The 24081-nt window shown below is 45.8% G+C and overlaps 1 protein-coding gene across 2 annotated transcripts in view; it reads left to right on the forward strand.

Annotated features, from left to right (window-relative positions):
- Positions 1 to 24081, forward strand: part of DCLRE1C (DNA cross-link repair 1C) — a 403712-nt gene that overhangs the window by 208974 nt on the left and 170657 nt on the right. For both annotated transcript variants that reach the window (XM_078674195.1, XM_078674196.1), the window contains exon 8: positions 10921 to 11061. In XM_078674195.1, the coding sequence (XP_078530321.1) occupies positions 10921 to 11061 (141 nt within the window). The remainder of the gene's footprint in view (positions 1 to 10920; positions 11062 to 24081) is intronic.

The following is a 24081-nucleotide window of genomic DNA, read 5'->3' on the forward strand; positions in this document are numbered from 1 at the left end:
GGCGGATAGCCAGAAACCGGTCCTTGGACGCTTGATTCCGGTCTGGGAAAGACATGGCTTGGTAGTTCGGACTGGACTGTTCCCATGAGGCACAGGGTCAGAGCTGATTTGCATATAGCCAGTGTCTAACCCAGGGTGGTGTGGAGTGCAAAAAAACAATGGATTTAGGCCCAGATCCTTGTACTGGGGTGAATGTATGACATTGTTCTACATTCTGTCCATCAACTGTGTTTTTTGCAATTTTCACCCCGAGTGGGCTGGGTATGCTCAGACGTGAGTCCCAGGCTCTCCACACCACTGGAGTCAAGCTATCCAGGCTGATGAAGGCTGGTAGCCAGAAACCGGTCCTTGGATGCTTGATTCCGGTCTGGGAAAGACATGGCTTGGTAGTTCGGACTGGACTATTCCCATGAGGCACAGGGTCAGAGCTGATTTGCACATAGCCAGTGTCTAACCCAGGGTGGTGTGGAGTGCAAACAAACGATGGATTTAGGCCCAGATCCTTGTACTGGGGTGAATGTATGACATTGTTCTACATTCTGTCCATCAACTGTGTTTTTTGCAATTTTCACCCCGAGTGGGCTGGGTATGCTCAGACGTGAGTCCCAGGCTCTCCACACCACTGGAGTCAAGCTATCCAGGCTGATGAAGGCTGATAGCCAGGAACCGGTCCTTGGATGCTTGATTCCGGTCTGGGAAAGACATGGCTTGGTAGTTCGGACTGGACTGTTCCCATGAGGCACAGGGTCAGAGCTGATTTGCATATAGCCAGTGTCTAACCCAGGGTGGTGTGGAGTGCAAAAAAACGATGGATTTAGGCCCAGATCCTTGTACTGGGGTGAATGTATGACATTGTTCTACATTCTGTCCATCAACTGTGTTTTTTGCAATTTTCACCCCGAGTGGGCTGGGTATGCTCAGACGTGAGTCCCAGGCTCTCCACACCACTGGAGTCAAGCTATCCAGGCTGATGAAGGCTGATAGCCAGAAACCGGTCCTTAGATGCTTGATTCCGGTCTCGGAAAGACATGGCTTGGTAGTTCGGACTGGACTGTTCCCATGAGGCACAGGGTCAGAGCTGATTTACATATAGCCAGTGTCTAACCCAGGGTGGTGTGGAGTGCAAAAAAACGATGGATTTAGGCCCAGATCCTTGTACTGGGGTGAATGTATGACATTGTTCTACATTCTGTCCATCAACTGTGTTTTTGCAATTTTCACCCCGAGTGGGCTGGGTATGCTCAGATGTGAGTCCCAGGCTCTCCACACCACTGGAGTCAAGCTATCCAGGCTGATGAAGGCTGATAGCCAGAAACCGGTCCTTGGATGCTTGATTCCGGTCTGGGAAAGACATAGCTTGGTAGTTCGGACTGGACTGTTCCCATGAGGCACAGGGTCAGAGCTGATTTGCATATAGCCAGTGTCTAACCCAGGGTGGTGTGGAGTGCAAAAAAACAATGGATTTAGGCCCAGATCCTTGTACTGGGGTGAATGTATGACATTGTTCTACATTCTGTCCATCAGCTGTGTTTTTTGCAATTTTCACCCAGAGTGGGCTGGGTATGCTCAGACGTGAGTCCCAGGCTCTCTACACCACTGGAGTCAAGCTATCCAGGCTGATGAAGGCTGATAGCCAGAAACCGGTCCTTGGATGCTTGATTCCGGTCTGGGAAAGACATGGCTTGGTAGTTCGGACTGGACTGTTCCCATGAGGCACAGGGTCAGAGCTGATTTGCATATAGCCAGTGTCTAACCCAGGGTGGTGTGGAGTGCAAAAAAACGATGGATTTAGTCCCAGATCCTTGTACTGGGGTGAATGTATGACATTGTTCTACATTCTGTCCATCAACTGTGTTTTTTGCAATTTTCACCCCGAGTGGGCTGGGTATGCTCAGACGTGAGTCCCAGGCTCTCCACACCACTGGAGTCAAGCTATCCAGGCTGATGAAGGCTGATAGCCAGAAACCGGTCCTTGGATGCTTGATTCCGGTCTCGGAAAGACATGGCTTGGTAGTTCGGACTGGACTGTTCCCATGAGGCACAGGGTCGGAGCTGATTTGCATATAGCCAGTGTCTAACCCAGGGTGGTGTGGAGTGCAAAAGAACGATGGATTTAGGCCCAGATCCTTGTACTGGGGTGAATGTATGACATTGTTCTACATTCTGTCCATCCACTGTGTTTTTTGCAATAGCGACAGTAGCGGCGCACCTGCGGAGAAACCATATTCACGCCTACCCCTATCTGGATGACTGGCTTATCCATGCAAAGTCGGCCCAGCAATGTGCCAGCCACATGTCACGCACTATTCACCTCCTACACAGCCTCGGATTCTCATTAAACTACACAAAGTCTCATCTCCAACCCGCCCACGTACAACAGTACCTGGGAGCGACAATAGATACTCTGGCAGCAAAGGCTCAGCCAAACTCAGCAAGAATCAACAGCATTCAATCGCTGATCCAGGGATTCAGACCCCAACACTCGCTCCCGGCACGGGTATTTATGCAGTTGATAGACATGATGGCCTCCTGCATCTTCATAGTCCCCCACGCCAGACTACACATGCGTCCGCTTCAGGAGTGCTTAGCACAGCAGTGGAACCAGGCTCAAGGACAATTGAAAGACCTAGTGTTTGTGACCGGTCGCGCATACAACTCTCTGCATTGGTGGAATCCACAAAACCTTTGCAGGGGTCGACCGTTCCAAGAGCCTGTACCACAAATAGTGCTCACTACGGACGCATCTCTCCTGGGATGGGGAGCGCATGTCCTCCATTACACAGTGCAGGGGCTGTGGACAACACAACACAAGAAGATGCACATCAACCTGCTGGAACTGATGGCAATCTTCATGGCAATGAAGGCGTTCAAGGTACACTTGTGCAACAAAGTTGTGTTAATCCGGACGGACAACATGACTGCCATGTACTACATACAGAAGCAAGGAGGGACACACTCTCCACAGTTGTCACATCTAGCGCAAATCATGTGGAAGTGGGCCATTCAGAGAAACATCTTCCTCATGGCGGAACACCTCCCTGGCAAGGACAACCAGATGGCGGATCTGCTCAGCAGACACAGCCACCAGATGCATGAGTGGGAGATACATCCCTCAGTGCTGCACCCGTACTTCCAGCAGTGGGGTCACCCAGAGATAGACCTGTTCGCCACAAGGGAAAACGCAAAATGCCAAAGCTTCGCCGCCAGGTTTCCACATCCGCAGTCTCAGGGCAATGCGAAATGGATGAACTGGTCAGGCAGATTTGCGTACGCTTTTCCACCAGCCCCGCTCATACCGCTAGTGGCACGCAAACTGCGACAACACTCGATGACACTCATCCTAGTTGCTCCAACGTGGGCCAGGCAACCATGGTACACCACGTTCCTAGAACTTTCCGTTGTGCCTCATCAAAGGCTGAGATTAACACCCAGTCTTTTAACGCAGAGCCATGGCGACATTCAGCACCCAGATCCGCAACAATTGAACCTTGCGATCTGGCTCCTGAAGTCATAGAGTTTGGTTACCTGAACTTGCCTCCTGACTGTATGAATATTATCAAAGAGGCAAGAAAACCTACTACCAGGGCATGCTATGCGGCGAAGTGGAAACGATTTGTCATCTATTGCACCAATAATGACATAAATCCGCTGGATGCATCTACTCAAAACATCATATGTTACCTGTTGCATCTGCACAGATGCAATCTGGCTTACAGTTCCATACGTATACATTTAGCTGCGGTGGCAGCTTATCTTCAGAACAGGCAGCAGCTTTCACTCTTCAGGGTACCTGCTATTAAAGCTTTCATGGAGGGACTCAGACGAGTAATTCCTCCAAGACACCCACCTTCACCTGTCTGGAACTTGAACGTAGTTCTCACCAGACTAATGGGACCACCTTTTGAACCTCTACACTCATGTGAGATACAGTTCCTAACGTGGAAAGTGGCCTTTCTAGTGGTCATTACATCCCTTAGAAGAGTTAGTGAGCTGCAAGCTCTAACTATTCAGGAGCCATTCATACAAATTCACGCAAATAGGGTTGTGCTACAAACAAACTCTAAATTTATGCCAAAGGTGGTATCCCAGTTTCACATCAATCAAGCTAAAGAACTGCCAGTGTTCTTCCCAAATCCAGATTCGGTGGCAGAAAGAACTCTACATACCTTAGACGTTAAAAGAGCTCTCCTGTACTATATAGACAGGACAAAACTTTTCAGAAAAACTAAGCAACTGTTTGTTGCCTTTTCACCACAGCACAAAGGCAACCCCATTTCCAAATCAGGTATAGCCAGGTGTATTGTTAAGTGCATACAAATTTGTTATCATAAAGCTAAACGCACATTAACAGTACCCCCAAGAGGGCATTCAACACGCAAATTAGGGGCATCCATGGCTTTCCTAGGAAACATTCCTCTAGAAGGCATATGTAGAGCAGCCACATGGACTACCATACATACATTTACCAAACACTACTGCGTAGATGTACACTCCAAACAGCAAGCGGCTGTAGGACAGGCTGTTCTCAAGACTCTTTTTCAGACTGCTGCAGCTGGCACGGGCAACCACCGCTAAAAGGGAGACTGCTATACATTCTATGCACAAGATATGAATTCAGCAGCCCACATGCCTCGATCGGAATATGCTACTTACCAGTATGCATCTGTTCTTGGCATGTAGGGCTGCTGATATTCATATCGCCCTCCCTCCTCCCCGGTGCCTGTCGCAGCTGTGGCACTCAGAATTAATCTCTAGCATGGACATCACTTACTGTATCATACTCTATCCCTGCCACAATGGCGAAAAACAATCTGAGGATGGAGAGGATGCCTATGCGCACTGTAGTCCGAGGAAGGAGCCACCTATCTCGTGATACTTCGAAGACTCTTCCAGGACAACAATGTGCAATCATCCGGACCCAACACTAGGCGGCGATCTATGCACAAGATATGAATATCAGCAGCCCTGCATGCCAAGAACAGATGCATACTGGTAAGTAGCATATTCCTTATGAAAGTAATACAGCAATATATGAATTCATTCTCTTGAGATATTTCCTGCTCATTTCAACAGAATCGGCATCAGTGATGTTTCAAAGACCTGTTCTTGTTACAGACATTTGAAGGGCGGTAATGTGGGGGTCTCTATATATGTTTTCTCTCTGTACGTTTTTACCATCATTCCTCTCTGAATGCATCCACCAGGAAAGGAAGTTCTATGTATCTAAGCTGCTTGGAGCCTTATCACAAATGTACTGACTACCAGCCCTCCTAGCTTTGGGAGATTTCCAAGCACTTGGTGAAATGAAGGGTAGAAGGACGACGGAGTGTTTGGCGGGTGACATAAGAACTTTGAAAACATGTAAAGACAGGTCTTTACTGTCGCAACATGGAAACGGACCCTCCTCACACAGGCTGGCAGCCTCTCTCAATTTTATGCATCACAAACGGCTTCTTTTATTCACAGTTAAACAATGAGGGTTACAAAAGTTCAGAAGTAGTTCATTTCATTAGTTACAGATTAATACATGGCAATCATAAGAAACATGTAGTCACCTGTAACCCTTGCCTTTAGCCTAATTCAATACATATACTTTATTGCAGTTTCTAATAGTGCCTAACAAACGTACCCATTCTTTGTTTGTGAGTGCATGTATATTTGTGGTAAACACAGTTTTAGTGGAGTGGGTGCTTTATCTTCGTGCACCTAAGATCTCTTGGTGTTCTAAGCTAATTTGATTTATTTTCCACACCCATTGTCTAATCAAGTTACAATCTATTTGGAAACACAAAGTGCATGCCAGTGAACATGTGTGCTAACTCCATAATACCTTCAAGCTATCTAAACAAAATTGGCCTTTAACTGCAACCCTTTCAAGTTACTTATTCCATTATCGCTTCAAGTGAATTCTTAACCTTTCTTTGGTCAGTACAAGATTTAGGTCTACACCGTTCTTTCACTACGTACAGCTGTGTGCTTTCTGCTTGTGTTTGTTGTTGACTTTGGTTTTCGTTTTTTGCATTTTCTACTTTGTTCATATTTTAAATTTCCTATTGCAAGAGTAACATACAAGTTACTTCCCTTTGTGATTTTTAGGTCTCGCGCCTGCGATGCATATGGCGAAGCCATATGCATCGCGCAGGCGCGATACTATAGTTGCGGAGTCTGCTTCCCAGGAGACAGAGACTGGCGCGCGCACGCTCAGGAAAGCGATCGGAGCCGGCCGCGCGCGTTCCCAATCTCCTGTCTCTCTGGTTATGTCTAGTTTTAATTGCCGTGGCGCACACTTCTCAGGCCGCCAGCTTATGCGTTTAATATGCACAGCGCACGCTTTCCTTATTGATTTCTTTTTACGTCTAACTTATGTGCATAGGCGCCGTGATTTCTTTCAGCACGGCACCGCTTTCATAAATTTCCAGAAGCCGACTGCTCAGCCTGCTTGTTAAAAATGTGCGCACTCCCGGCTGATATGTGCACAGAGAACTCCAGCCGCTGATTCATTCACTTGCTTAAAAGGAGTGAGGGGGCAGGGCTCGCGCTCACAGCAGCAATCCCGGCTGCACCTCCCTCCGTGCGTGCTCCATGTGGGCTCGACCTCCCACAGCAATGCGAGGTAAGCAGGCAACTTTTCCGTTTTTCACAAGTTTTTTTTATTTCAAGGTTCTCGTTGCTGTTGGCACAGACAGTATTTTAATCTTCAATTTTATTTGGTGGGGTGAGAAAAATAATTTTAGACAATGAAAAAACATAATGGGAAACGCATCTGTTTAAGTAGCAGTTTTGCACTCTTTGCCCGGCGGTCGTTTAAGTAGCCACAGAGTTCAATTTGAACCCAAGTGATAGCTGAGAGATTTAGAAGCAACACTCTCGGGCCCCCAATCAAATGTTTTTAGTCCCACTGAATTAACACTCTTTCTCTGGCTTTAATTTTTTAACCACAGGACCGCACACAAAACTTCACAATTAAGCGAACATATCTACAAAATCCTAATTAACATTTTTGTGGGCCTCCATTCAAAAGCTCATTGGTGCTGTGTAAACCAGCTTGCATGTGCTTATTAATATCTGCCTGTATAGCTGAAATATTTAATAGGAAGCCGCATTTCATAAAGTAGAATTGGGTAGCTAACATTTGTCCTCAAACAGTAGGGTCCTCATGCAGATCTCCATCACGTGTCACTTTCCTTTTATTAAGAAGTTTTCGTTTTTTTATTGGCTACAACACACCTTTTACAAATAACCTTGGAGTGATCTTGAATTCTAACTTAGGAATTCGGACAGTGTTGCTGCCTATAGATCCACGGGTCACTGTCTGTATTGGGATAGATTTAACAATAAAAGAATAATGGCGACCATACATTTTTTGCTGTAAATATACGTTTAATAAAACATGTTAAGTTAACTTGTTTTAAAGATCTTTCCTGCCCCGTGCCCCTCAATCCACTCAAATTGGTTTGCTTGCATTACTTACATTTCTTACACATTGAGTTGTGTGTATTCTTATCATAAAGCTATTCACGCTGATAAGAGGCCTTACCAGTACCTGATAGTGTTACTCATTTTATCTTAGTTAACAACGGTTCTCATTTTATCAAGTATGAAAGTTTGCACAGCTAATAAGGCCTTCATTCCAGCCTTGACACACAGGCTTGAAGTATGTACTACAACCCACTGAGTTATAATCTGGGAATGCAGTTGCACTTCTGTGCCGGTACATAGTCTTGTTAGGGATGTTGCTGTTTACTACCAACTCATAACCATTAGTGAAGACGTGCCTCAAAGGACCCGGTTCACAAAAGAGCAGGTGTGACTGAAATAAAAAGTGCATATATTTAACAAGGACCCCCTGAATACAAAGAATTGTAGTTCCTAGACCAGGGAAAACAAATGAGTGATAGGTATCAATCTAGGCAACAACCATAGTAGACATAGGAAGGGACTGAGCTACAACAAAAGTTTTTAGAAAAATTGTACAATTTTATTCAAAATTTTTATGATACCTTGATTGTTTATTTTTATTGTGATATATTTGCCACTTTTAAAATTGAAATTGACTGTATTACATGAACTTAAAGCTGTGTTAATAATTTTGAATAAAATTGTACAATTTTTCTAAAAACTATTGTTGTAGCTCAGTCCCTTCCTATGTCTACTATGGTTGTTGCCTAGATTGATACCTATCACTCACTGAAATAAAAAGTGCCAACCTTTTATTTCATATGATGCAATAACTGAAAGTATCATAAACGCTGACCCCCTGCAAAGACTTGGATGCCACCAGCGCAAGCCATAAGCAAATAGTAAAGCACCTCCCTCACGGTCATGTTGATGCCCCGAACTGGAGTGACTCTCTGCCTTGCCTTATGTTTGTACACCCCCTGCCCCTGCTTAACCCGCAACACAGACAAGTGCTGATGCATGGGAGGAGACAAGTTTCAGAGAAAAGAATGCACACCCCGCCAGCCAGCATGCATCCATTTATCAGTGGCTGCCGTCTCGAGCAACGGGACAGTGATTACTGTATGTAAAGATTAAACACCACGTGAGTGAAATAAATTGTAAATGATAGAAGCAAAGGCACATAATAATGGTACCCTATAATGAATAAGGTTGCAAAGTGTTTGTTTTTTTTAAACATAGAAAAATCAGCAGCTATAGATATCACGCTTTCAAAACCCTGCATAATTTATGCGGCACTCCTGATTTGGCATAATGGGGTGTATTAATCTTGCAGCTGCTGACGTTACTCTTTCAAAGTACTGTTTGTTTTTAAAAATAGAAGACTTTCGTATCTGTAGGCATCACACTTTCGACGATGTGCATAAGGTATGCGGCATTTGACCATGTGCCCTGTGTTTTTAAGCTAGTAGAATCCCGTAGCTGGACATGTTACGCCTTTGACGTTTTGAATAATTTGTGAATCCTAATTTGGGCTCTTTACACAATTTACAAAACCTCATTTTTGGGGTCCTCTAAACTGACGTGTTTTAAAAACTGAAGGCTCCTGTAGCTGAAGATGATATTCCATTCAAGATTTGCATAATTTAGAGCACTCCGGGATTGCCACCTCATGGTAGTAAAATTGGAAGTATCCTGTCGCTGCAGACGTTCATCCTTCACGATAATCATCATTTAATGGCATCTTAAGTTTGTGAGGTAAGGTGTAAAAAACAGAAGAGTATTGTAGCTGGAGATGTGACCCTTTCTAAGGTTTGCGCACTGAATGCAGGGTGCTGTGCATTATACATGACGGTGACTGATAGGAGTTGCTCTGGGCCTTCACGGAATCACTGTCCGTGCTGCCCTCAAGAGCGGTGCCACCGCAGGCGTGAGCTCTGTGTGCCCCGGATGCGGCCCAGCGCCGGAGCCTGCTGTCTCGTGAAGGTGAGTTCAAGTTGCATTCTGTGTGGCTGTGTGTGTGGCTCTTTGTGTGTCTCGCTCTGTGTGTGTGTGTGTCTCGCTCTGTGTGTGTGTCTCGCTCTGTGTGTGTGTGTGTACACATGCAATAGGTCTCACATTTGCGAGAGATTAAGCTATTGGCATTGTAAATGACAATACCATTTATTTATCTGTTTTCAAAACCAACACATAAATAAAAACATTGTCATTTACAATGAAAATAGCTCTAACTTTTGCAAAGGCGAGACCGTTGCATTGTAAATGCTTGTTACTCTTGGTGATTGCTCACTGTCCTTCAAAGCACCAACCCAGCTATACTTTTGTACCGTTGTAGAGGCTTGTATGTTGGAAGACATGCATGGACTGGATTCCCTGCTGTAACAGTATTCTCTTAGTGAAGCTTTTTCCAATTAATATTCTAATCAGTTATGTAGGAGTCAGAGCGAGGACTAAAGAGTACCAGAAACACCATGAATGCCAATAACCTTGGGGGACAAGAATTTCTTGACCCCTGGCGCACAGCTAAAAATAAAAGCATTGTTAAACAGCCAGGGCAATTTGTGTCACAGGTATTAAATCCATAAACATTGAGCTAACATATCTATAGAATCTTTAAATAAATTGTACCTACAAACTGGAGTATCAAGTATATTTATACCAATATTTTGGAAAGCCTGTTTGACTTTTATGTAAAATGCATTTGTGCTTAACACACAGTTACCTTTGTTATTACCCTAATAATTCGAGGGTGCTTGTTTTCCCCACTGTTGCCTAACACTATACATACATTTCATCCTCTGATCAGTTATTGTACACTTGAAATGTGTTTTTCGTGTGGTACTTAAATTGACAGATGGGACACAAAGTAGTAGGTTCATGCCGTATTAAATACTTAAAACTGAATAAATAAAATAAATGACAGGGTGTAGTCTCAAAAGAAGGTGGTGCCAGTTTCTCATCAGCTAGTAATAGGAAGGAGCTGGGACTTTGTAAGTAACTCAACACTCTTGCTTACCGACTTTGAAGATCGACAAAGTAAATTAAATTACATCGAGCTTGGCAATGGTAACAAAAAGAAACAGAACTCGCGCTCTATTTGTAAAATAGGGCCACATTATAGACATGACTTAGCTGTCTCTTGGAATGGAATTCTTCTGGAGTTTATAAATCATTGCTTATAAAACAGAAAAGCCACACTTCCGTGTATCCTGAAGTGGGAAGATTATTCCTTTACATATTTAGCTTTTAGTACAGATGATACATTTGGGGCTTATGCATTGGCATGAACTAATTTCTTGGAGACCCCTCGACGGTGGTTAACATGTTTGATAACCACTCTGTTTATCTTACAAATATATATTTCTGCCAATTACCTCAAAAGAACTAAATATTTCCATATGTCAAGTGTGTTTGTAGTCAAGTTGTTTAGTTGCATTGTTGATTTACTCAAATGTTTTATGCTTGAGCTTGATCTGTGCGTTCATTCAAGTTATTTGCTGTAATTCCACTTTTTGTGCTTAGGAGGAGTGCCTGATTGGAATTTTGGAGTTGGTCCGAAGTTGGATCAGTCTGGGTCCATACCATGTTGTATGGCTCAATTGCAAAGCAGCCTACGGTTATGAGTATTTGTTTACAAACCTCAGTGAAGAATTTGGAGTTAAGGTGGGTTTGCATGTTTAGTTTTTGTATTTAGTAGGTACAAAAAAGGTAATGGGCCACCTTTCGCCCTTCGTTCCTAATAAATGTACATTACATTGTGGCCTACAATGACTGTGGACTTTAAATAGTCATGTTTGTGCCTGAGGGACTTTATATATAGTGACGGTCTCAGAACCCTTCTAAACATCTAAGCCAATTTCAGTACCCACTTTTCACTAACTCGTCTTAAATCCTAGGCCAGATGTGTCTACCCTAAGTTACGAAGGGGTTACATGCATGCCATATTTTCAAAATATCCATGTAAAATAAATGCACATATAATGAATCTAAATGAAACTCAGTTATATAGCTCAAAATCTTGCCTGAATGTGGCACTACTGTAGTTGCATTTGACACCAACACACCACGCAGTGCTCAATAGAACTATACCCAGGACGAAAACCTCCCTGAATATCTGGAATTTTTTTTTTCTGTGGTCTGATTCATAGTTTTGCATGAACTGACCATGATATTATTGGCTGCCTGGTGTTGGGAGCGATTGAGGGGATGGTTGGGGCTCCACAGAGGGGTGCTATTCTGGGTGATTTATTTTTGTCGGGGTGAGGTTTGTCCCTTCTATGAACTTCAGCAGAAAAGTGGGGCACTTTTTGTCCCACAGTGCTCTTGTGCTTGAGATATATGAATAGTGGAGCAGCGGAGTTCTAGAACCACCAGTGTATGAAAGTCTGCGTCACCTCTGTCTCATCACAGCCAGGCGAGGGTGGTCACGTTGCAATACTACAGGGCTCTGCTTGCAGGGGACGTAGTTGCACCTGCCGTGTCTCCTTCAGCGCTAGGAGGAGGACTTGGGGACTTCTCTGTCCGATTCAGTTTGGAAAAGTTCACTGTAGCTCACCCCCAGGGTTTATTTATTTTGAAAGTTTTATAGAGCGCGAACAAGACCCTTACGGATATCAGAGCACTTTACACACAGAATGGGATAAAAAGGCAAAGGAGTAATAATTAAACAAAACATTTTGTGCAAAGATGAGCAAATGGTTACAAAAAAGAAACAAGGTAAGGTAGCAACGGTGCATAAGTGGTCAATATACATAGTCATAGGAGGAAGAGTACTGAGATCCGAGATTACAAAAGTCAAAGTTCAGGTAAATTTAGCTAAGCGGAGAGCTTTTACTTCTTTTTTGAAGGATGCCATGGTGAGATAAGTCTGATTTCTGGAGGGAGGGCATTCCATATCCTGGGTGCCATCCCTGTGAAGGAGCGTTTATATGTTTTTTCTTGTGAAATCTCTGGGGTTTCAAAAGAAGATTGTCTGCTTTTCTTGTCGCTCTTGAGCCACCTGAGATTGTCAGTTTCTGAGCGAGGAAGCTGGGGGAGTTGCGGTGTATAGCCTTGTGGGTCATGCAGGCGATTTACAGGTGTATTCTAGCTTCGTAGGGCAACCAGTTCAAAGCTTTTAGATCAGGAGAAATGTGTGAACGTTTTTTTGACCCCGTGATTAGTCTGGCTGCAGCATTAATAGAGGCTTTTAATGGTGCGGTTGTCGATATGGGGAGACCACAGAGGGCAACACTTCCATAATCCACTCGAGGGATCACTAGGGCTTGGACTGCAGTTCTGAAGTCATTGGGAGGAAGGAAAGGTTTCAACTTCTGCAATGTGTTGATTTGAAAATTAGCTCCCTTCGTTGCATTGCTGATGTGGTGATGCATATTGAGATTGCAGTCGAGGGTTATGCCTAAAGATTTCGCTGAGTCCACAATATTAGGTTGAACGTTGAGTGCAGTGAGATGATTAAGCCAGGCCTGAGTGATGGGGGCTTTGGTGGGAGGAGCTATTAGAAGGAATTCCGTTTTTAGCGCGTTAACTTTGAGGTGATTCTCTGCCAGCCAAGTCTGAGTATTCCTAAGCGTTGTGTTGAGTATTTTGATGTCATCAAGGGTGTGTATTTTGAGGTAGAGCTGGGTATCGTCTGCGTACATGCGAAATTGAACATTAGATGCTTGGAGTAGTGCGGTAAGTGGTTCCATGACTAGATTGAACAGAGTTGGGGAGAGGGAGGATCCTTGAGGGACACCAAGTGTTACAGGAACTGGTGTGGACATAGTATTGTTAATCTTGAATTTTTGTGTCCGGTTATGCAGAAAGGAGGTGAACCACTTGAGTACTGTCTCTGAAATACCCATTCTGAGATTCAGCAAATCGAGTAAGTTCTCATGTTTGACCGTATCAAAGGCTGATGAGAGATCGAGTAGTATGAGAAAGCAAAAACCGTTCTGATCAAGAATTTGAAGCGCGTCATCAATTATGTGAGTCATAGCTGATTCCGTACTGTGGCCTGCTCGTAAACCTGATTGGTGAAGTGCTCGATGTGTTTTGTCAGTTGAAGGTGTACACATTTTTCTAGGAGTTTGGCCAAGGTAGGGATATTGGTGATAGGGCGATAGTTGTTAAGCTCGGAGGGGTCCGCTGTGGGTTTCTTTAGTATGGGCGAAACCTGTCCCACTTTGAGGGAATCCGGGATGCATCCTTGTTGAAGTGAGCTATTAATGATTTTGGTCCAGAGGGAGAGAAGTAATGGGATAAAGTCCTTTACGGCGTTTGCCGGTAGAGGATCAGTGAGGTGATTGGAAGGCTTCAATGTGTTTAGAATCATTGCAATATTTCCTTCCGAGTACGTTTCAAAGGATGACCACGAAGCATTATTTTTTAAATCAATGGGCGTTTTGCTGTGGTGCTTAGAGTAAAGACTTAGATCTGTGAGGAGATCTTTCCTGATGTTGTCTGTCTTTAAATTAAAGAAAGTAGAGAATTCTTCACAGGTCGGTAGTGCACTAGAGGTGTTTAAGAGATTTTGAGGGACCTCTCTGGATTGAGTTTTGATTAACTCGAACAGTTTTTTAGGTCGGTTTCTTGCTTGGTCAAGCTGGTGGCTAAAGAAAGTAGCTTTTGAGCGTTTGATTTTTCTAAAGTAAGCGTTTCTTTTTTTCTTTAGTGTTTTGAGGTGCAAAGCTGACGGGACAGATCTCCAATTATGTTCCGCAAGTCTCATCGCTCGTCTATCATCATTAAGAAGCCCGTCATACCATGGTTTAGAGATTTTAGAAGAAACATTCTTTAGCTGAAGAGGGGCAGCTTCGTTGATAATTGAGGTCATCGAATTGAGGTAGTGGTCAGTAAAAACCCGTACGTCAACAGCGCCAGTGGGGGGTAGGAGAAGGTTGTAGCTGGGGGAGGGTAGTGAGTTGGGATTGAGTTTCTTCAAGTCTCTTTTCCAGACCTTAGATCTGGTGGATTGAACCGGATTAGATTTCATTTTTTCTATGATGAAGAATGTAATAATGAAGTGGTCAGACCAGTCACAGGGTTGGATCGACTCGAGTTGGATAGATTCAGCTTTGGAAATGATAAGATCCAGAATAGAGCCTTTGTCGTGGGTGGGGCTGTTGTAAATTTGGGTGAGGTCTAGGGCGCTGAGGAAGTTTTTGAGACTATTGACCACAGAGTTGTTGTGATCGTTCCAATGGAGGTTGAAATCACCAAGGAATATTTGTGTATGTTGACGTCCAGAATTCGTTGTGACCAGGTCCATGAGGTGTTCAGTAAAGGTGAGGTTGTCTCCTGGTGGGTGGTAGATAATATGTAGGGAGCATACAGGATTACCTTCGCTGTTAATATCAAGGCAGACGTGTTTGCAGGAGGGGAATATAGGGGAACCGGCTCTAATTACTGAGAGGTTGCTCCGGTGAATACATGGGATTCCACCCCCTATTTTGCCAACCCTATCCAGTCTGATGATGTGGTAATTAGGAGGAACTAGAATGTCAATGAGTGGCGAGGAAGAGTCTGTTAACCAGGTTTCGGTGAGTATGATCAAGTCTAGGTCATGTGCGATAATGAGGTCTGCAATGTCTGAGGCATGTTTAGGGGCTGATCTACAGTTCAGAAGTGAGCATTTAAGCCGAGGAGTGATAGGGGAGGAAGAGGGGTCGGGAGTGAGTGTAACCTTTTTTAGATTACTGGCAACGATACCTCTAACATTCTGTTTGGAGGACCTGTGGAGGTTGGGAGGGATACGTAGGGATGGGAAGGTGTGTGGGGGCTGTGTGGGTCAAGGGTACGAGATCATATGAGTGCAGGAGGGAGCATATGTCCTACGCCGAAAGTGGGTTGAAGCTTCGTAGACGACAGGTGGCAGAATTACGGGAGGGAATGGATGTCCAGTAAGGAGGATTCTGTTTGTATGGAGGGTGGGTGGTGGGCTTGTTGGGTGAGAAGGTTCTGGGGGGTATGGGGTGCCTGGGTTGTTTCGAGAGCAACTCTTTGAAAGAATGAAGTGCGTCTTTAATTTGAAGAAGGGTTGCCATATTCTTGTCCAAACTGTTGATTGGAACGGTAGTGGTGTTGGTGTTGGAGCAAGGTATGAGTTGGGGAGGTTTGGCTCGGTTAGGTGTGAAATCAGGTGAAGGCAAGGGAGGGGAAGGGGGGTGATGCGTAGAGTGTAGGGCACATCGATGGCATAGGTGTAAGGGAAGTGGGAATGGTTTATGATTGGCGGAGAGGGGTGGTAGGTGTGCCCAGGAATGTGGTAAGCTCTGGTGTAGTGGTTGGTGGAAACGTATGAGAGGGTGTAGTGTGTGTGATTAGAGGGGCTGTATTAGCAGCTAGATGGATAGTGGGTGCATTAGGTTGGAGAAGGCAGGTGTGAGGAGAAATAGGGGGAGTGAAATGTATTAAAGGAGAGTTAGAGGGGGGTGGGACGATCATAGGGTGGACATGGTGTGTAGACCTTTTATACAACACGTGGGGATCACAGGGGTGTTGAGTGGGATGGAGGGGATCAGAGTTCAAGGTGACCGAGTGGATTTTGGTAGGAGCAGGGGAGGGTGTATGAGTAGAGAGAGTGAAGGGAGAAGTGTTGTTGGGAGGGGAGTGGTCTCTGACTGGAGCCAGGGAGGGAACAGGGTGCGTGAGAGGAAGCAATACTGCGTTGAGGGAGGAAGAAGGTGTTGCTCTGGGATAGGGGGGAGGCAGGGGGAGGGATGGTGATGGAGGAGGAGGGATAAGAGGTGTAAGGGGCTGTGGGCATTGCAGGAAGCCTAAGAGATTGTGTAAGAGGTGAATTAGTAGATACGGTCGAGCAGGTTGGAGGAATGTGGGGGTTAGGTGAAGAGATGGGAAGGGTGTTGGAGGGTAGGATGGAAAGGTTGAGGGAGGAGTAAGGTCCAGGGCTCCTTGATGGCAGGGGGTAGGGGGTGGGAGGGTAGCAAAGAGGGTAGGCGTTGAAGAATCTGGAGTGCTAGGTGTGAGGGTCAAACGGGAGGAATTAGGAGGATTAGATACATGCTCTTTAATAATAGGGAAGATGTTATCAAATAGGTTAAGACTGCGGTCCGTGGATTGAACGAGAATAGTTCCGTTGTTGTAGATGGTGATGGTGGCTGTGGCTTGGAAGAGTTGTGATGGAGCAGTGTAGATCATAAGACCGTGTGCGGATTTCCTCTTTGAGGAAATCGAGAGTAAGGCTAGGAAGGCTTGCCTCCATTGGGCTCTACGTCTAGTGAAGAAAATGATGTCAGTGGTCTGTGATCCCATTATGTAGTGAGAAATATGGGTCAGCAAAGGGCGTTTCTGGGTGAGATTTTAAAAAGTTGTGTTTAAAGCGTTTGGCTGATTTTTTGGTGAGTTTGGAGGGGTAGATGATTTTGTAGGTGTGGGTGCCTGTAGGTTCCATGTTGTGAGCAGTGATCCTGGGACTGAGGGGAAAAGTCCTGATTAGTTTGGAAGATTAGGTCAGTCCTGATTAGTTTGGATGATTAGGTCAGTCCTGATTAGTTTGGATGATTAGGTCAGAGGTCAGGAGGAGGAGGAACAGGGCCTATTTCAGATCCGACTCCTTAGTCAAGAATGCACAAAGGCCTATATGTAGTCCTCTTACTATTACCATAGATCATGTGAGACACAGAGTAGTCCTGTTTCGATAAGCAAGGAGCAATGAGGGATTGAGGTCTTATTGTAAGCAGTCCTCTTACTATTTCCATAGATCGTGTGAGACCCAGAGGAGTCCTGTTTCAAGAAGGTTGTTAATGCAGTCCTCTTTCTATTTCCATAGCCCATGAAACCCCAGAGTAGTCCTGTTTCTATGCGCATGAAACAATGAGGGATTGTGGGGTTGTGGTCCTACTTCACTTGTTCCGCATAGGGAAGAAGGTTGAACAAGCAGACCTCTTTCTATTTCCATAGGCCATATGAAACCCAGAGTAGTCCTGTTTCTGTAGGCATGAAACAATGAGGGGATTGTGGGATTGTGGTCCTGCTTCATTAGGTTGTACATTAATTATTCCTGAATGGGAAGACCTGATGCTGGGGATGGCATCCTCAACTTTACCAAAAAACAAGCGGCCATTTTGTCACAATGGGACACTGTAGAATAAAGAGGCACACCAAAAAGGAAAAAACAAAATTATAGAAATGAGGCAGCGATGTTGTTGTGCCAGTCGACGTCCCAGCCAGCACCCGAGTCACCGTGGACTCAGAGAGCAGACATCTGTGCAACACAACCAGGGACTGGCGCTCCAAGAACCCCCGTCACCACTCACCAGGGTCTCCAGTGCTTGCCGCTGCTGAGGGAAGTAGATGCAGCGATGCGGTGGAGATCCGCAAACCTCCGCTGTCTCCGGTGCATCACGCCGTCTGTAAGCTCAGTACAGCTCCCACCAACCTCCGGTGCCTCCTCCTCGACAATCCAGGGCAAGCAACCAGCTCGGGCAGGAGGCTCCTCTCATCAGCTTGTCCCACCTTCCGTCACGAAGAGACACAGCTGCCTCGTCCTCACGTATCGAGACTGGCAGCGGCCGTGGGAAAAACGAGCAGGGAGCCTCGCACTAGGCTCGTAGATCTCCGCATATCGTCGCAATCGCAGGAAAACGAACAGGAAGCCTTGCACCAGGCTCGGCGAGAGGGGCAGGGGTGAATCACGAGCAGCAGGCCTCCTAATCCTCAATCCAGGGGCGGGCGTCCAGAACTCCGGAGCATCACACAGGCGGAAGGTCAACAAGCTCCGGTAGAAGTGCAGCGAACCTGTGTGAGAGTTCGATCAGCTCCCGAGCACACAGCGCCAAAGGTGGCGATCTCTTCCAGACGGGGCTCAGAGATCAGGTAAGCGGTGACAAAACCTGCCAGATCCTTGTGCAAAATAGATTACAAACAAGCAGAGAACAATCCTGTTACAGTTGCATAGTACAGGTCAGTTTTGGTGGCCGCCGCTGACAGAGATATGCCAAAAAAGGATCCCAAGCGCCTGGAGCTCCCAAAGAGAGCTCCTACCAGTCGGCCATCTTTTTCTAAGAATGCTTACTTTAAGCTTATTCAGTTCTACTACCTGCACCGGGACTACCTCCCCCCAGTGCGAATACATACCATGTTCCCTGGCGCAAAAGCAACACAATTGATGGACGAAATGCAGAACAAATCAAAACATTCACCCCCAGTCAAGAGATCTGGGTTAAATCCATCATTCTTTTGCTCACCATGCCACCGAAGTTTAGACCTGGCCATATGCGAATCAGCCTTGACCCTATGCCTTATGGGAACTGTCCAGCCCGAACTGCCAAGCCAGGTCCACCCTGGACCGGAAACAAGCATCCTAGGACCAGTTTCAGGGTTTCACCCCTCTTCAGCCAGGATATCTTGATTCCAGTGGCACAGTGAGCCCGGGACCCACGTCTGGGCATACCCGGCGCACTTAGGGCGAGAAAGCAAAAGAAACATAATTGATGGACGGAATGCAGAACATTCTTTTTCTCGCCATGCCACCCCAGTTTAGACCTGGCCATATGCAAATCAGTCTTGACCCTGTGCCTCCTGTGAACAGTCCAGCCCGAACTGCCAAGACAGGTCCTCTCTGGACCGGAAACAAACATCCTAGGACCGGTTTCGGGGTCAGGTTGTCCTAGAGGAGGTGCGGATGATGCATATTTTTCCCGTATGGTGTGGTCCTGTCCAACACTGCTCACTGTCCTCCAGGTGGTTCGCAGTTCTGCCAATCGGGACTTCAAGTCGATGTGTGTTGGCTGAGCCTGCATGAGCGTGGTGAGGCTCAGAAGGTAACGGATAGATTTACAAGCCTGTATTGATTCTCACTCGCAGGCAAGTGAATATGAGTTGGAAGTAGTCTTGAGACCCGGTTGTGTATAGTGTATAGATTGGGATTGAAAATTGGAAAAATGAGTGGAGTGTGAAAGGGTGGCAAGCCAAAGGGAAGAGACTCGGGGAGTACAGAAAGTACTGATTTTGCCCTTTGGGGATGCTGGATTGTTGGGTTGCCATAGGTTGAAACCAGGTGGATACATTTTGGCGGATACAGCTCTCTCTGGAGTTTCCTCCCCAGCAGTCATGATACAGGGCACGGTCCCAACTCTGGGGGAGCCTCCATGAGTTATTTCGAGTGTGTGTGTGACTGGCCCTGAGTTTTTGGATGGGTTTGGATGCGGGTATGGGTATATATGATATTTTGTTTTCACCCTGAGGGTGCGGGCACAGATGTAGAGCCCTATAGGGACCCGCCTCGGCTCCTGCTTTTTAGAACTGCCGGTGCTCAGCACCAGCAAGACCCGGCCCACTTCAAGCTCTGCACCCCCCACCCCCTGGGCAGGGCTGGCACGAGTAGCTTCGGGGCCTGGTGCTGCACTTCGGGTCCCTGTCTGGTTCAGATAGGTCTGCTTGGGCGTCGCTTGCAGCTGCTAAATGTCCCAGGGCTGATGTTTAAGCTTAAAGAGGTTCGGCGGGTGGTTTCCTCAGGTGGGCGTCTATCTGCAACTCTAGCCGCCACTTCTGGCAGACCATCATCGGTGCAACCCGGCAGCCCCCCCCACACCTAATGTGTCACTTTCCAGGGCCCCAGCCACCAGGGCCGGACTGGCCATAGTAGGCATCAGCGTTTTCCCAGGAGGCTGAAAGGGTGGGGGACGGTTTTACACAGTGGGGGACATTTCTGTAGCTGTTGGGGGAGGGGGATGGTTTTGCAGTGATGCTGTAATATCGACCCCAGTAACAGAAGCAGCAAGGATTTCCAGCCTCCTGAGGACAGGCAGGGATTCCCCAGAAGCTGGTCTGACAAAATTGCCAGACTTTTTTGGGTTGCCAATCTGGCTCTGCCAGCTACTATATCTGAGGGAGGGACCTACCTCGTGACCACAGTGCAAGGCCACTCACGGACACATGGCGTGGGTCCCGGTCTCTGTTCCGCCGGCGATACTGCCTCCCCACTGCTGCCGACGATTGTTCGGTACAGCACCGGTGGGAGAGGAGCAGGCTCTGTAATGACTGCAGCCCTTAGAGGTCGAAGCGACAGACACCTGGAAAGGTCAATGCGGGTGGTCCCTCTGGACATTTCGGGTCCTTCCAAGGTCCTGTCAGCCAGTCATTTTTAGGTCTCGCCTGTCGATGCGCATGCGCATCGAGCAAGCGAGACTATAGGGGCTCATCGACTCTTTATCTAACTTGCAAGGAATCGTGGCGATTCCTTGCAGTGCCCGTGACTTTTAAGCTCAATGCGCATGTGCATTGAGCTTAAAAGCGCGTGCACAGCCGCCCGCATTCCTCCGACACCTTTGAAGTGAAGCTTAGCTTCACTTCAAAGGCCCGGCTTCTTCACACCCACATGCCGCTCTGCCCCGCTCCGCCCCCTCCCCTGAGTCATCCTGCCTGCCCTCGACGTTCCCCCCGCCCCCCTCCCAGCTTGTTTTCTTTCTTTTGAAATAGCTGTCTTTCTGACACTTGATAATATTGCATGTTGTCAATCTGACCCTATGCTTGCCTGTTGGTTATTTTTTTAATTTAAATTACGCGCAGACCTACGAAAATGCACCCTTTTACATTAATAGCAGTCAACAAGGGCGCCCGCCCCCTCCCTATCCCGGGCGCCGCTTAGGTTTCAGCGCGGCACCCGCTTTCACTTTTAACACGGCGGCCAGTCAACAATGGCGCATGCAGCTCTTTTCTGTCACGCTGTAAACATTCAAATTATTTGACTCCAGGAATTCCTGCCCCGGCCTGTTTAGACTCCGAGCACTCTCTGGTATGACAGAAGCACATTTTATGTAGTTCGGCTGAACTGCCGCCGCTCCTCCAGCTTGTTTCAGAAGAGTTGCCTTCATGCATTTTAAGTGCGTTGGCTAAAAGTGCACGGCATAGTTTTAGTTTGCGGGCAGGTTTTCTCATCTGATGCTCTTTCTGCTGTTCACTTTGTCCCATGCAGTTTTTACCAGTGTGCGCATTAAAAATAATGATGTTTGTCTGAAATGCAGCCGCCGCTGCGCTGTGTTTGGGACTGGCCTCGGTGCTGCAGATTAGAGTGGACGTGCTAATCAATTGCCCGTTTGAGAGGAAGTCATCCCGTGCCTTTGCATAATCCATTTACATATCCCCAGAAGGTGCCCGATGCCTGGATTGTGTGCTTCCTGTTCTGCGGGGCCCCAGGGCCCTCTTTCTGCCATTTGTTCCCCTTCAAGAGAGTAAGATAGCGTGGGAATATTTGGAGCTCTTCAGGTTTGGGGCCCAATGCCACTCCGTGCTGGTTCTCCTGGCGTCATGTATGTCTCTCTCTGAAACATGCCAAGGACAGGCTGCAGGCTCTGCAGCTTGTAGTGCCTCGTTTTGTGTGGGTAGGGGAAGGGTTGACCTCACTACAGTGTTTACCACAGTTAATGAAGATCAGATGGGAGAGTACACACAGAGCAGCTCTCTGGGCCCATTCTGAGCCACGTACTAATGGACACAAACAATGCATCCGTGACGTTCGTCTTAAGGCAGCCCTATTATACTAAACCCGCCTTTTCTTGACTTTTTATTTTCCTAAACCCATATTTTGTTAATTAAAGGTGTAAATTTTTTAAAAAGAAATGTTTGCAAATTTTTTTTCATGTAAGGGCCCACTGTTCTCACACTGCTTCTCCCAGCGTTCTTTGCATTCACGTTTGAGAGAGGCTCCTCTGAGACCGGTAAGTGCATACATGGATCTATATAATGCGTATGTAACTCCAAGTGGTGCAGTGAAATATTTTAACTCCTCCACGGGGAAGAACGCATTGTGTTCTCGGTTTATTTTTCCTGACACGAAAACTTATTTTAGAATAGGAAATGGAGTTTTCGCTTGCCCCTGCCTCTGCCGTGCTCTGTTAGCAAACACTGCACATAGAAGTCACGCGCCGGATTCCTTCGCATTTCCTACTGCTAGTCAATGGCTAGTTTTTGTTTTACTTAAGGCAATATTACTTATTTCTTCCGTGGTGTAGACCTTTCCTGTTAGGGGCTTTGTTGTTCTGTGAGGACATTGAGTAATCGTGCTCATTGAAGACGATAGCAATGTTATAGCTGTTTGAAGAGCACCTGGAATGGCTCGCCTGCCCACACACGGTGACTGTGGGGAGGGAAGAGCTGAGCCTCCCTACTACAAGTGTTTAGATGTATCTGCTAGAGGCTGCCAAGCAAACTAGCAAGGCTTAGAGTACGATGGATGTTGTCTGCCACTCAATGTATACTTAATGTGAACATTTGCTATTAGGTCTAGGTTTGCAAATCACAGCGTTCCCCGTTTGGCCCCATGGCGCCCTCACCCTCACACCCCCTCACACCCCCTCACTCACCCTCTCACCCTCACTCACTCACCCTCATACACCCTCATCAGCATAGCATAACAAAACATAGCATGGTATAGCAAAAAAAGCATAGGATACACAAACTCACAACCCTTTCACCCTCACCCTTGCTCTAACACTCACCCTCACTCACTCACCCACCCACCCTCACCCACCCTCACTCACCCACCCTCACTCACCCACCCTCACTCACCCTCACCAGCATAGCATAACAAAACATAGCATAGCATAACAAAACAAAGCATATGATAGGAAAACATAGCATAGCATAACAAAGCATAGCATAACAAAACACAACACAACATACCATAGCATAACAAAACATAGCATAACAAAACAAAGCATAGCAAAACAAAACATAGAATAGTATAACAAAGCATAGCATAGCAAAACAAAACATAGCAAAACACAACAAAGCATAGCATAACAAAGCATACCATAACAAAGCATAGCATAACAAAACATAGCAAAACAAAACATAGAAAAACACAACAAACCATAGCATACATAACAAAACATAGCATAACAAAACACAACAAAGCATAGCATAGCATAACAAAACACAGCATAGCATAACAAAACAAAGCTTAGAATAGCATAACAAAACATAGCATAACAAAACATAGCATAACAAAGCATAGCATAACAAAGCATAGCATACCAAAACAAAGCAGAGCATAACAAAGCATAGCATAACAAAACATCTCATAACAAAGCATAGCCTAGCAAAACACAACAAAACATAGCATAGCATAACAAAACACAACAAAACATAGCATGGCTTAACAAAACATAACAAAACATATAATAGCATAGCAAAACACAGCATAGCATACCAAACACAGCAAAACATAGCATAGCATAACAAAACATAGCATAACAAAACAAAGCATAGCATCATAAAACACAACAAAGCATAGATAGCATAGCATAACAAAACATAGCATAACAAAGCATAGCAGAACAAAGCATAGCAGAGCAAAACATAGCATAGCATAACAAAACATAGCATAGCATAACAAAGCATAGCCTAGCAAAACACAACAAAACATAGCATAACAAAACATAGCATAGCGTAACAAAACAAAGCTTAGGATAGCAAAACTAAACATAGCATAGCATAACAAAACAAAGCTTCGGATAGCAAAACAAAACATAGCATAGCATAACAAAACATAGCATAACATAACAAAACATAGCATAACAAAACACAACAAAACAGCATAGCTTAACAAAACAAAACATAGCATGGCTGAACAAAACATAACAAAACATAATAGCATAGCAAAACACAGCATAGCATACCAACACAACAAAACATAGCATAGCATAACAAAACATAGCATAGCAAAACAAAGCATAGCAT

The sequence above is a fragment of the Lissotriton helveticus genome, chromosome 1_1, assembly GCF_964261635.1.
Source record: "Lissotriton helveticus chromosome 1_1, aLisHel1.1, whole genome shotgun sequence".
In the NCBI taxonomy this organism is placed as follows: Eukaryota; Metazoa; Chordata; class Amphibia; order Caudata; family Salamandridae; genus Lissotriton; species Lissotriton helveticus.